The 12,287-nt window shown below is 40.4% G+C and overlaps 1 protein-coding gene across 1 annotated transcript; it reads left to right on the top strand.

The window, feature by feature from the left end:
- Positions 1-2,213: 2,213 nt before the first annotated feature.
- On the top strand, positions 2,214-10,324 carry b3galnt2 (beta-1,3-N-acetylgalactosaminyltransferase 2). Its single transcript, XM_054600387.1, has 12 exons — positions 2,214-2,456; positions 3,159-3,285; positions 3,650-3,750; positions 6,127-6,326; positions 6,578-6,673; positions 6,920-7,027; positions 7,126-7,204; positions 7,616-7,799; positions 8,121-8,246; positions 8,441-8,600; positions 8,693-8,749; positions 9,321-10,324. Exons 1-12 carry the CDS (start codon positions 2,348-2,350, stop codon positions 9,456-9,458), a joined length of 1,485 nt encoding a protein of 494 aa, XP_054456362.1. The 5' UTR covers positions 2,214-2,347; the 3' UTR covers positions 9,459-10,324.
- The last annotated feature ends 1,963 nt before the right edge of the window (positions 10,325-12,287 follow it).

Genomic DNA, 12,287 nt, shown 5'->3' with positions numbered 1-12,287 from the left:
ACTGTTTCACTGCAGTTTTAAGGTCCTGTGATCATATCGCAGTCAGAGCTGCTTGTTTTGGCCTAACATATCATGCCCATATGAGGAAAACAACCTGGTGTTTTTCTATTTAAGGTCAAGTTATAAAAACTTGCAACAACTGAAGGGATTGTACAAAACAGTGTGGACACATTTGATGAACGACATTGATAAGACAAGTCAGGTATCCCTCATTGATTTCCCAAACCCAAAGGACCAGGATGTTATTAAAGAGAAGCAGAGATAGAAGTTTTTTTCAACCTTGGCAAAGCTGTGGTGTTGATTATTATCTACATTTATATCAAGTTAAAGGCCCCCGAAAATCTATCAGCTTTGTGTTGTGATTGATGGAGTCCTACATGAACACAGCATTGTCTCATAAAGTTAGGACAGTTTTTATTTTATCACATGGGGGATGGTTTTTTTCAGAGCCGTTTTCACAGAAGTGAGCAGGGTGCATTTTGGGGACGTTTTCTAAGTACTTAAGGAACACTTAAGGAAGTTTATCTTCCTAACTTTAAACTGAAATGTCAGTCATTTAGCCACAACTAACTGAGATTATAGAAAATAAATAAAATACTTAGAATTGTAAACCAGGCTTTCAGAGGGCTTTGCAGTTGGTACATCAAGTACCCTCTTTCCTTGGGCCCTCAATTTGGATAAAACAAAAACTTTTAAGGGAGAAAACTTAAGGTGTGGGTAAACAAAATTGACAAACAAAGAAAATTTAATTAAAAAAGTAGGTCTTAATATTATGAGATATGCACAGGGTTTTCAGATGGGACCTGACTAAATAAAAATAAAACAATCTAGATCCCCAAAAGGTCCAGTGATTGCTGCGTGTTTGGAACGGTGCAAAACAAGAAGGAGAAATATGAATATAATATGAATAGAGCATAAATAAGTTTCACCAAATAAATAAAAAGTTAATTCAGAGCTCAGAACAGGCAAACAACAAACTAGAAAAGAAGAGAGTGGGATTACTGCAGCAGAGCAGGGTGTTAGTTTGTGTTTCAAGAAATCCTGACCATGCTATGAATAGTCTTTTCCTTTCAAATGAATAATGTGTTGCAGAGAGAGAAATAAATCATTGTAATGAGTATGAATATGACTCTAAAAATAATTATATAATGGACAGGAAAGTAATTATCCCCAGGGCAGTAGGTTATCTAATACCAAGAATCTGTGCTGGAGACATTTTCCAAATTGAGTAGTGAGCCCCCAAAGTGTATGCAAAATGCATGAGAATAGTAGTAATTTCCGATAACATTATTTATCTACACTCACAGCATGCTTTTTCATTTCCACTCATAACATGGGCGTACAGTGCGTTGCATGCCAGTGTTTCCCATTATGTTATAATTTTCCGCTTAAAGGGGTGGTAACGTTTTTTTTTTATTAACATGTATGAAAGCTTGGAACTCCATTAAGATGAGTACAAATGAAATGTTTACAAGCATGGCAGCAGGCGGTCTTGGTGAGGTGGCCCCCTCTTCCTCTCCAGGAGAAACACTGGTGTTCTGAAAGTCAGAAGAAATCCTCCTCAAACACTCTGCTCCATGCACAATAGATTCCTTTTAAATAATTCATGCGCAGCACAGAGTAACACATTTAAAGTTATATGTTCTAATTTTAAAGCTGCAACATGTCACCTGGATTTTAGTAGGTTAAAATTCTTATATTTATGTTCATGCTCTACTCTGCTTAGAAGGGTTTCCCTATAGTTACCTGAAATAGAAAAAAAGAACTCTTCATTATATACTAAACATGGGAAAGATGCGCCACGGAGATACATACTGTTTGTAACCCTAATCAATGTTTTAATGTTTCAGTTTACTTGTGATGTGATGAACTATTTATTGTGCTCACTAACATATTCTGTTTACTTATGTGCGGTTTGAGTGGAAAGTTAAACTGTGTGGTGCTGCTCTATTTTTTGGAGCTTACTTTTGTATAATAAGGATAATAATGACAATGATAACAAACCATTTAATCTGTAGTTCAATTATATCCTTAATAATGTATAATCCTTACTCATTTCTATACATATTTTATTGTACCGTCTAAATAACGAAACTGCTCTGATAGAGAGCGTCAAAACTCCATCCCCCAGAGTGCATCGCGGCAGGGCTCCGCGTCTCCCATTGGCTGCTCTCTCCCAGCGGCGGAGGCAGACATGAGGTGGTGGTGAGAGCCCGGCGGAGAGCTGCGGAGCTGAAATGAAGCGCACACACGGAGCAGCTCACACCGCGCAGCGCCGTGCGGCTCAGGAAGAGGCTCCGCGCCGCTAAAGCTGAAGGCTGCTCCGGCTGAATGAAGGGCTCCGTCCATGCGGAGGCTAGCGCTCATTCTGCTGCCCTGTGCTGTCGCCGTCCTGGTGCACTTGTGGTTGGCACAACGACCCTCCTCCACGCCGCTGGACAACGACACACACTCGGGTACTTTTTAACCGCAACCCCGGGCTTCACCTCCTCAGAGCCTCGCAACTTTTCTTTTACGCACGACCGAGCAGCGGCTGGCTAACTTTGCTTTCACCGCCCCGGCGTGTCTGTTGTTGTTGTTGTTGTTGTTGTTGTTAGTTTGTGTGGGAACAGGTAGTGTATGCTTTGCTCGTGAGGCTGTGTGACCGCGCTAGAGTGTGTTAATGCATACGTGGTGTTTTGGTGTGAGATGATGTGAATGTAACAGTTCAGTAGTGTTGGGCGTTGCTGGGATAGTCTACCGTCTGGAAACAGACCGAAGCGAGCTGAGCATCTCTGTCTTGTTACCACTACTGATCACTTATTACCAGGGCTACATTTAGAGGAATATAGTTTGAGCACCTTTTATTGCATGAAGACTTTTTTCATAATTTCAATTCTAGGATGCATCTCAAAGTAAGTCAGTTCCAACTAAATATTAGAGGAAGCTGCTGTCAGATTCAGGAATGGGGAGCATACATCAAGCATTCCTCTCAGTGTGATTTATTATTTTTGTTGTAATTTTTGGTTTTTGTTTTATCTGTTTGTTGCCCTATCATTGTAACCAGCTGTATGTCATATTTTATCCTTATCTTCATCCACTCCATCACTGAATAATAAATTACATCCTTTTGTTTTATCATTTAAATATTTAAGCATGGCTCTCTGTTTCCGATACAGATGAATCGTTACCTTTCTATGAAGTTTTGGTGGGAGTGTTGTCAGCGAGACACCATTATGAACTGCGACAAGCGATAAGGGAAACCTGGCTGGGCTACCTCCGAGATCACCCTCTCTTCCAGCACAGGTCTGTAGGGTGGAGCTCCAACTTCAAACACTTGTTCTTCTGTCCTTCTCTCTTTTTTTGTTTCCAAGGACAGATTCATAGAGTGGAAATAAAGCCTGCAGCTGTCAGTAAATAACCAACTGCCCCACCAAGCCTTTTATCTTTCCCTGACCAGCGGCCAATATTGTTCTCCCTTTCACTCTTCCTTTTTTGTCCATTTCCTTCTCATTCGGCAATCTGAGCGCAGATAAGGTGTGATGGCCTTTAAGCAACCCTCTGTAACCATGGCAACGGAGGGTGGATAAAATGTACAAGCCTTAGAAATCTTACGGTCTAATATTGCCCAAAAGAAGGAGAATGCAGAAGTGTTTGTGCTTATTTTCAGAGTGGGGGTGAAGTTCATCGTGGGTGAACATGGGTGTCCCATTCCAGAGGAGGACAGAGAGGATCCCTTCTCCTGCTCCCTCCTGAACTTCACGGAGCCAGGTAAAATAATGATAATAATAATGATAAGCCTCAGCCACTAATGAGGGGGCAGATGTAAAATGGAAAGATACTCCGTGTGCAATCTGTTGCCTAGATGTGCAGTCATCAATAGAAGAGCGGAGGCAGAATAGGAAGAGATGAGTTGAAAGAATGAAAGAATGCATGTTGAGAAAAGAAGTAAAACACCTCATTCATGTTCACCCACAGCTCAAGGACACCGTTCTTTTCCTTTTCATACCCAAGGCCAAAGCAGAAATCTCTCAGCTGCTGCAGCCGTAACTAGAACTGCGTATTAACCCTTGAAAAGTAAAACTATACGAAGCACTGACGCACCATATAGGAAATACTTGAACAGGCTCACTGTCAGAAGGACACAATAATTGTTATGTCTCTCACCTTCACAGAGCCAGTTCAATTCAGCCATTTCACTACTTTTCCCACTGTTAGCTGCCTTCATGGAAACATAATTACTGCTCATCAGAATTGGCCAGACGACGGCCTTTAGGGTCATGGTGACGTTTTATTTTGCCAGCCCATTCTCTGCTCTCCGCTGTGTTAATGGTTGTAAGTGTTGACGTGATTTGCTTCAGAATAGGAGGCAGGCAGGCGGCTTTGCAGCGAGATGCTCGTTGTGATTTGAAGAGAAAGAGACAACGGCTGGTTTTAAACACAGTTGGGTACCTGACTCAGGATTCAGGTCAAAGCACATGTTAAGCGGACAATTTTTTTGTTCTTGAAATATGTTTGTGCTGCATTCTCCACAAGGGATTTTTCTTTGGGACTACAATAAAATGAATACAGATTTGCCTCTCAGACTCTGTTTTAATAATTCTGTTCTCTGTTTGGATTGTATTTGAGAGGAAAAAGTCCAAATCTTAATGATTTTGAGAATTAAAGGTCAATATAAAGCCTTTTTTTCCAAGATGTTTGATTAATCGTTTCAGCTATTGTCAAAACATTTCAACAAACCGATTAGGATATCATCACATCATTTTGATTAAAATTTTTAATATCTTTTTCTTTTCTTTTTTTATTAACAAGAATGCCCCAAAAAATCACAGGTTCCATTAAAATCTGAATATTAGCTGGTTTTCTTAGTCTCACTCAATTGAAGACAATTGCGACTGAGGTTCCCTTTTTGTAAACTGTCCAGTCTACGAGGACATCAGGGATGTACTTTGTAGTAAAATGACCTCCATTTATGTTAATTTATTTTGGCTGGAGGACGATGAGAAACTTGAGTTGTGCTTCAGGAAGGGAACTTTTCTTGTTGCAGATTTTATATGACAAGTTTAGGATAGAAGGCCATGCAGTTAAATAACCTTGAATTTGTAATGTAATGAAATGTTTGACCACTGCAAGTGTATTTTTGGCGTCTTGTAAACCTATGTTGGTTGGGTACGTTGTGTGCATGACACAGAAACAAAGAAGAAAAAAATCAATCGAAGAAAAAAATCCGTCAAGCGCAAGTAATTGGAGGAAGACATATTGAGCTCTGTGTAAAAATGTGATGCACATGTTTTTAGTATTTCCCTACATTTTATAGACCAAGTGTTAACTGATCAAGAAAATTATCTACAGATTAACCAATAACGTTAATAATTGTCAGATGCAGCCTTTATTTTGGTTTGATTTCTACATTGCATAATTGCATAATTGACTGTTGAACTCTAAACAATCTAAAATGTTAGACCTTTTACTTGTTGCATAATATTTAAAAAAACTCACCAATACATAGTAAATAACTGTAAATTTGCTGTTTATTATTCATGATTTATGCTAAGTTCTCTTCATTTTCCCCAAGAATAAACTAGCAATCTCGCTCATGCCAGTGCAAAAAGAAGCACTGCTTTGTTTTGATAAATGAGCACAAACTAATCATTTGGTGAGCATAGGAATATTAAATATTATATGTCCTCACACACTGGTTAAATCCTGGAGCTGAATTCTACTCAATCAATGTGAGAAACATTTGGTTTGATAAAGTGCTGCTTTCTCTTTGTCTGTGTTCTTCACCTCTAATTGTCTTTATTTTGAAGTGAGCAGAACTTGTGTAGAATGCATATAAAGTAAAAAAGCCTTCTTCCCTTTAACAGCCTTGATCTTTTCATTGATCTCCTGGGTAATAAACTGCTCTTTTGTAATTAAGAAACCACACTCACGAGCGGAAGCTCCCTTTGAAGACAGCAGTCCCAAGAACCAGCTTCTCAAAGTGCTGATGGTGTAGCTTTACCAGAGTTGGCCTTCTTCTCTGAACGCTCGCCCTCTACCCGAATCACTTGGTCTTCATCACTGAAACGGGACAGTCAGCATGTTGGGATTGTAATAAATGTAATGTGTGCTTGTGCAGTAATCTCTGCCATCCTTCTGTGCCAGTGGCAGGCCAGGATGCGGAGATAGAGATCGTGAGGGTGCCTGACCCCTCGGTGTTCGCCCACTCCGACGTGTCGGCCATTGCCCTGGATTTCAAAGTTCTCCACCCAGTGGTGATCACCAGGCTGGGGGTGTTTCCCAGCGGGACGCCGCCAGAGCTTCAGAGCAATGTGACGGTGAAGCTTCTCCAGCTGGACCAGGAGGTAAGAGAACCTCCACCTCTGAGCATATTGTAACCTGTATACTGTGTTTCTGTGGAGGCTGGTAGATACACAGCCTGAGGGAAGCTGGAGGACTCAGGGCTGCAGGTGCTCCTTACCGCCTCACTTTAAGACCCAAACTGAAACCGTCTTTAATTTAACATTCTGCGGCGTAGTGTTCACTGTAGATGATGGTAAATTTGCACCAACTCTGGGTTCAAACTTGTGATTTTTTTTTTTTTTTTTTTTTGCAGGAGGCCGTGGTCACTGCTCGCTTTAGTGCCATCAGCACAGGGACCATGGTGAGCGGGCTGTGGTACAAACCAGTGGAACAGTTCATCCTGCCTAAGGTCTGTTTACTCGCATGTATTTCTAATATCTTGCCTACAACCCTGAAATGATAAGTCAAATCCCTCCAACTGACATCCACCCCTCCAAAGACAAGAGAGTCTCAACATGTTTGATTTATTTGTTGTTTTTTTCCTGCTTAGCTATGCTGCTCAGTGTACAGTCTAATGTTGCTCAGTTTAGATAGTGCTTCTCAGAACAACACTATGCTACATGTGCAAAGAATTTAATTTCTGCTTTTTATCCAGGGTTTTGAGGGGACTCTGGTTTGGGAGAATATGGCTTCTGCTGGATTGACAACAGTCAACTCCTCTGTGCAGCTCAATGATGGAGGAGGTGTCCTCAAGATCTCATCTGTACGTACCGACCGAGAATCATAAATAAATGTATTAAGAATATTCCCTCTCAAGTTTCAAAGCGAAGGAAAGACATTTGATATTTTCTTGAATTGCAGATTGCAGAGGGCATATTGCCTCATAGAAGTGCGCTTGGATTTCCTGGTTTGGCTGGAGGGTTCACGTTTACTATCTATGGTTTGTCCAGCAACACCATTTAAGTCAGAGCTCTTTATGAAAACAGTGTGATCAAAAAAAAAATAGTTCTCTTTTTCCCCCTCTCTGAGCTGTTGTGTTGCATTATTGATAGAACCTGCATGGGTTTGCATTTGAGTTTATCAGGGAAAAGAAAATTTAATTCAACATCCAATATCTCTGAAAACAGAACTAATGATCCATTCTGTAAAATGTTATATATATTATTGTTATATATTTTATTGTTTTCGCAGCCGGTGATTTAAATTATTATCCTTCAAAAGTTCCTAAATGTATTCAAACAAAAGTTAATGTGACTTTTTAAAATTTCATTTTGGTAGAAAACTTTTCTATAATTTGCCCAATTTATGGTGTTATGTCTTTTTATGTCCACCCCTCCACCACCTGTGTCAGATGAAGAAGGCCTGTCGGGGCTCCTGCAGGGCCGCCCGGCCAGGATGGAGCATCATGCCTCCAGTCTGAGGCAGGAGGATGCCGCCTTGCAGCAGGAGAGCCTCAGGCACGGCGACATGGTGTTCGTAGACGTGGTCGACACCTACAGGAACGTGCCTTCCAAACTGCTTCAGTTCTATAAATGGTATGGCAAGTTCTAATGACTCGATTCTCTGTCTCCAAATTGCCCGGGCCCTCTGAGGAAATCAGCAACCCAAAATGAAAGTGTGTCGTCGCCTCAAAATGTCTCGCTGTTAGAATCACGATTGCAATCACTCAGTCGGAAAAAGTACAGTCGTGAGTCATCAGGTAGCAAAATAGACAGAGTGGTCTTAAGATCTGGAAAGTGTTTTATTTAGTTGCTGCCCTTCACTCTCGGTGGTATTTGAAAGTAAATTCACTCTGGGATATTGCCGAAAATCAGAAGGTGGCCTTTAATTAAGGTTGCAAATTCCCTCTCCGGCAGGTCTGTGGGAAACGCTGACTTTAATCTGCTGCTGAAGACTGATGATGATTGTTACATCGACGTGGACTCAGTATTAATGAAGATTGACCATAAGGGTCTTAAGCGCAGCAATTTCTGGTGGGGGAAGTAAGTACAAACCGATCCTGTTGACAACGTATATTTTGATGGTGATGTTAGTCCACTTGTGTTTGCAACTTAACTTCAGTGCACCGTCAGCTGAACCCGAGATGAAATACACAGGAATGTTCCGTCAAAACGAAGATGAGTCAAGTTAAAGGGAGACAGGATGTGATGATAATGTATCTTACATTCTGACCCAGTTTCAGGCAGAGCTGGGCAGTGGACCGCATTGGGAAGTGGCAGGAGCTGGAGTACGCTAGTCCAGCATACCCAGCATTTGCCTGCGGCTCGGGCTACGTGGTCTCGCGTGACCTGGTCCAGTGGCTCGCCAGTAATGCAGATAAACTGAAGGCCTACCAGGTAGAGTATCCAAGAGCATGAGACTGTGGGGGGATGGTGGCAGATAGTCATGAGTATAATGTGAGGAGTGTGTCTTGGGTATCTTGTTCCAGGGAGAAGATGTGAGCATGGGGATATGGATGGCAGCTGTTGGACCACAGAAATATCAGGTAAAAAATGTAATTACATACAGATCATCCAACTCCAATGAAGCACCATGATCCCAAATGATTTGGTCCTTCACAATTTTTATGTACTTACTTTAATTTTGATCTCAACCTGTTAAGTTTCGTGACTGCTTAATTCCCAGTTGTCCACAGACAGACAGAAATATAAACACCTGGTAAAGTACTCAAAACCTCTTCTGTGGTTGTTCCTGTTACATTTGGTATCTCGCAGGCAACATTTTGCCATGACGGCTCACACACAGACTCAAAAGGTGAAAACACGAGTGACGCTGTTGCGCTGGTAAAAAGCCTAGCCTAGCTTATTAGTACCGACCACCCTTACAGCACAGACTTTATAATCGGAGCTTGGGGACTCTGTGGAAACGCTATCACAGCTCAACATGGTCGTTTTGTTAACTGGTTTAATCTTGGAAACGTTGAGTTCAGTCACAGCGTATTAAAGGTACAAGTTAACAATTGAACCGGAAAAGACATTGACCAGTGTGAGGCTAATAACCAAATCAGCCTGTGCATGTAAACACAGCCACTGTACTGCCCCCTTTGCTATTGCTAGGACCCCGGCTGGCTGTGTGAGAAAGAGTGCTACCTGGACATGCTGTCGTCACCCCAACACACCGCCGAGGAGCTGCACATCCTCTGGGACAGGAAGAGGGCTTGCCAAGACCCCTGTGGTTGTCCCTGGGGCCACTAAATCAGAATCACATTCACGCTCACCATGCAGCGCTGTGGATAAAATGCACTCAGAACAGGTTGTCAGTTCAGTTTCTGTGGTTTCCTTATAACCCCAAACTGAGTAGTTTCAGAATTTTATCAGTTACAATTTTATGATAAAACACTTCTTGGGATAATCTATAAAAACTTTGATAGTTCATTGCAGGTTCTTAATATTCACAAAATAGTATAAAATACCAACATCATAAAACATTTGCAGTTTTAGAATACTTTAAAAACTCACATGTAGCTGAAGCATTGTGTTAGCATTTGTAACATAAAATCAGGTCTTATATTAGAGATTGAAAATGCCTTCAGTGGAACAGACAAAATGTGGACAAAGAATTCAAGATGTTTTAGTTATGTTATCAGAAGCATGTGCAATAGCAACATGTGATGGTCATCATGTAAAGAATCACTGCTGCAAGACTTGAATACTCTGTAAGATTATAATTATTGGCACCCTGATACTTGACAGACTTAAACCTTTTGGTTTAAAAGGGATATTTGATGGAATGACTGCTTTACATTGCTATGTTTTGTAAATTATTGTCTAAAGCTTTTCACCCTCGTCAACTTTTGTAGATTTACGACAAGCTTTCTCACAAACACACACAGCTGTACTGTAACTGTCATTGTGCAAATAGTGACCTGGCCTTACTGTATTTGTTAGGCGTCATACTGTATGTTTGTTAACACTTGTGATATCAACACAGATTTGAATAAGTGTGTTTGCCACAAAATATTTTGAAGCTTGAACAAGCAGTCAAAGTGACTGTGAAATAGACTCACTTGTTTAACACTGGTTTTATGAAACCCTCCTCACAGGTAATAAAGAACACTTAAGAGAGATGAATGTCTTCCTCGTGGTTTGTTTTGGGCATGAGGTACACGGTAAAGTCACCGGGGCTGCTGGTTCTGTGTTGGATCCATGTTGTGCCTGAAGCGTTGTTTTAGCCATTAGTGCTGCTCAGTCAGCACCAAAGACACTCACAGTCAGCAAACAGACTGCTCGTGCTGTTACAGAAGTTGTTGTTTTTTCAGCTGAAAAAGAAATCTGACATCGCTTTGGTGTCTATTGGGAATTGTTTTCCTGAGAAAGTGAGCCAGACACCGCTGTAATGATGAATAGAGAAGTTGTTGATCAGCGGTTTCATGTTAAATCAACAAGACTGAACACATCCAGCCTTCAACTCGTACACATTGTAACTAAAAATGTAGGAATTAAGTAAATTTGGTCATTTTGATGAACCTTCTCTGAGCATAGTTTTTTAGCTGCTGCAGTGATTTGTTTGTCTGTTGAAGTATAGCCATGTGAGTGATTGAGTCACTAGAATTAGATTGCCTTTCTGTAAGTTTTCGAAAGTAATGAAAGATGATGCTGAATATTTTGATAATGGGGGATAATGCAAGTCATTTGTTTTATTTAGGCCTGTCTTACCTGCCATTCCTCTTCCCCTGAATGCTTCTGCTCACCCTCCCGATCTTATCCTTTCACCGCCGCTCCTTCAGTGAGCTGCATTATAACAAAGTCATATCTGCATCTCTTCCGCTCTCCTACGTAGATAAGGATGGCAGTTTTTACCCCATCAGTCTCTCTCTCGATGATTTGGCTCGAAGCCCTTCAATGTGAAGCGAGAGAGAAGTGTGAAAAAAACACGCAGATGTAAAAAAAAAAAAAAAAAAAAAAAAGCTCCCTCTCATCTCTGCTCTAGTGCTTCTGTAGAAGATGAAGTTATTGAATAGGTCTGTACTTTGATGAGCGCTGTGGGGATATTGTCACTGACCTATGTAAAATGTATAAATTATCATTATTTTTTATTTTCAGAGATATGCTCTCAGTCTTCTATCTTCTTTGTTCTGGTGGTGTGAATGAGCCCTGTTCTCTCATTCAAACCCATTCAACCAGGCAATTAAATCAACCACATCATAATAACCTGACACACATTGTACAATGTTTGCCTAAAAATTGCAGTTGAGTACTCTATCATGAGTCTTCCTAGGCATGTAGTTTAGCTGTTAGCGACTTTTTAAGATTTCAACTCAAATATGGGGTATTTACTGTGGGAACACCACTCAATAATTCCTTTGTTCTTTTTTTTTAGCATGAAGTCATCCCAAAGCTGGATGTTTAAAGAGTGATCAGAACTAAAAAATATATATATATTTTGACTAAAAAACGGGGGGTAATGAAATGATCTCAGCTCAGTGAGTAAGAATATCCGATTCATCCATATGATATAAATAAATCCCACACATTTTAAATTGTCTGCCTTAAGCGAGTGGGTAATCTTCTTCTTCAAGGGACGTCGAGGGTACAATTCCCTAAACCACTGACTTATTTTCACTCTATTAATATTTGCCATGAAAGTGCAATCATCCGTTTAGCCTGTGACAAGCACTTCTCTGAGAAAACAGAGGGATCTTTGGCGCTCGAGTTAATTGTATTTATAAAATCCTTTTCATCTCAAGTCTCACCTCTTCCTAAAACTCATAGCTCTGCAGATCGAAAACAAGAATATGTTGACATTACAAATTTGAGTCCTATTTTCTTCATGTCTGGTTTAATTTGCAGACACACAGTTACGTGTCCACCAATGAGTTTAATATTATATTTTTTGGTCTTATGTTCCCCAACAGCTCATAAGTTTAAATACAATGATCAGCACTCAGCATTTTCTGAATATGTTCTTATGAATGGATTATAAACTAGATGTTATTTAACATTATAAAATTGTGTATTGTCATAATACTTGTTCATGCAATTGTATTATCAATGTTTACTTTTAATTCTTTGCCTTCAGCTAAT

Source organism: Anoplopoma fimbria, chromosome 6 (genome assembly GCF_027596085.1).
Source record: "Anoplopoma fimbria isolate UVic2021 breed Golden Eagle Sablefish chromosome 6, Afim_UVic_2022, whole genome shotgun sequence".
Lineage (NCBI taxonomy): Eukaryota > Metazoa > Chordata > Actinopteri > Perciformes > Anoplopomatidae > Anoplopoma > Anoplopoma fimbria.
Note: the sequence above shows the minus strand (reverse complement) of the source record. Positions and strands in the feature narration are given on the sequence as shown.

Excerpts from the sequence above, each read along its gene's own strand:
- b3galnt2 (XM_054600387.1), top strand. The coding sequence starts at position 2,348 with ATGCGGAGGCTAGCGCTCATTCTGCTGCCCTGTGCTGTCGCCGTCCTG. Across the intron at positions 2,457-3,158 it reads GGACAACGACACACACTCGG|ATGAATCGTTACCTTTCTAT; the intron begins GTACTTTTTAAC and ends TTTCCGATACAG. Across the intron at positions 8,601-8,692 it reads ATAAACTGAAGGCCTACCAG|GGAGAAGATGTGAGCATGGG; the intron begins GTAGAGTATCCA and ends ATCTTGTTCCAG.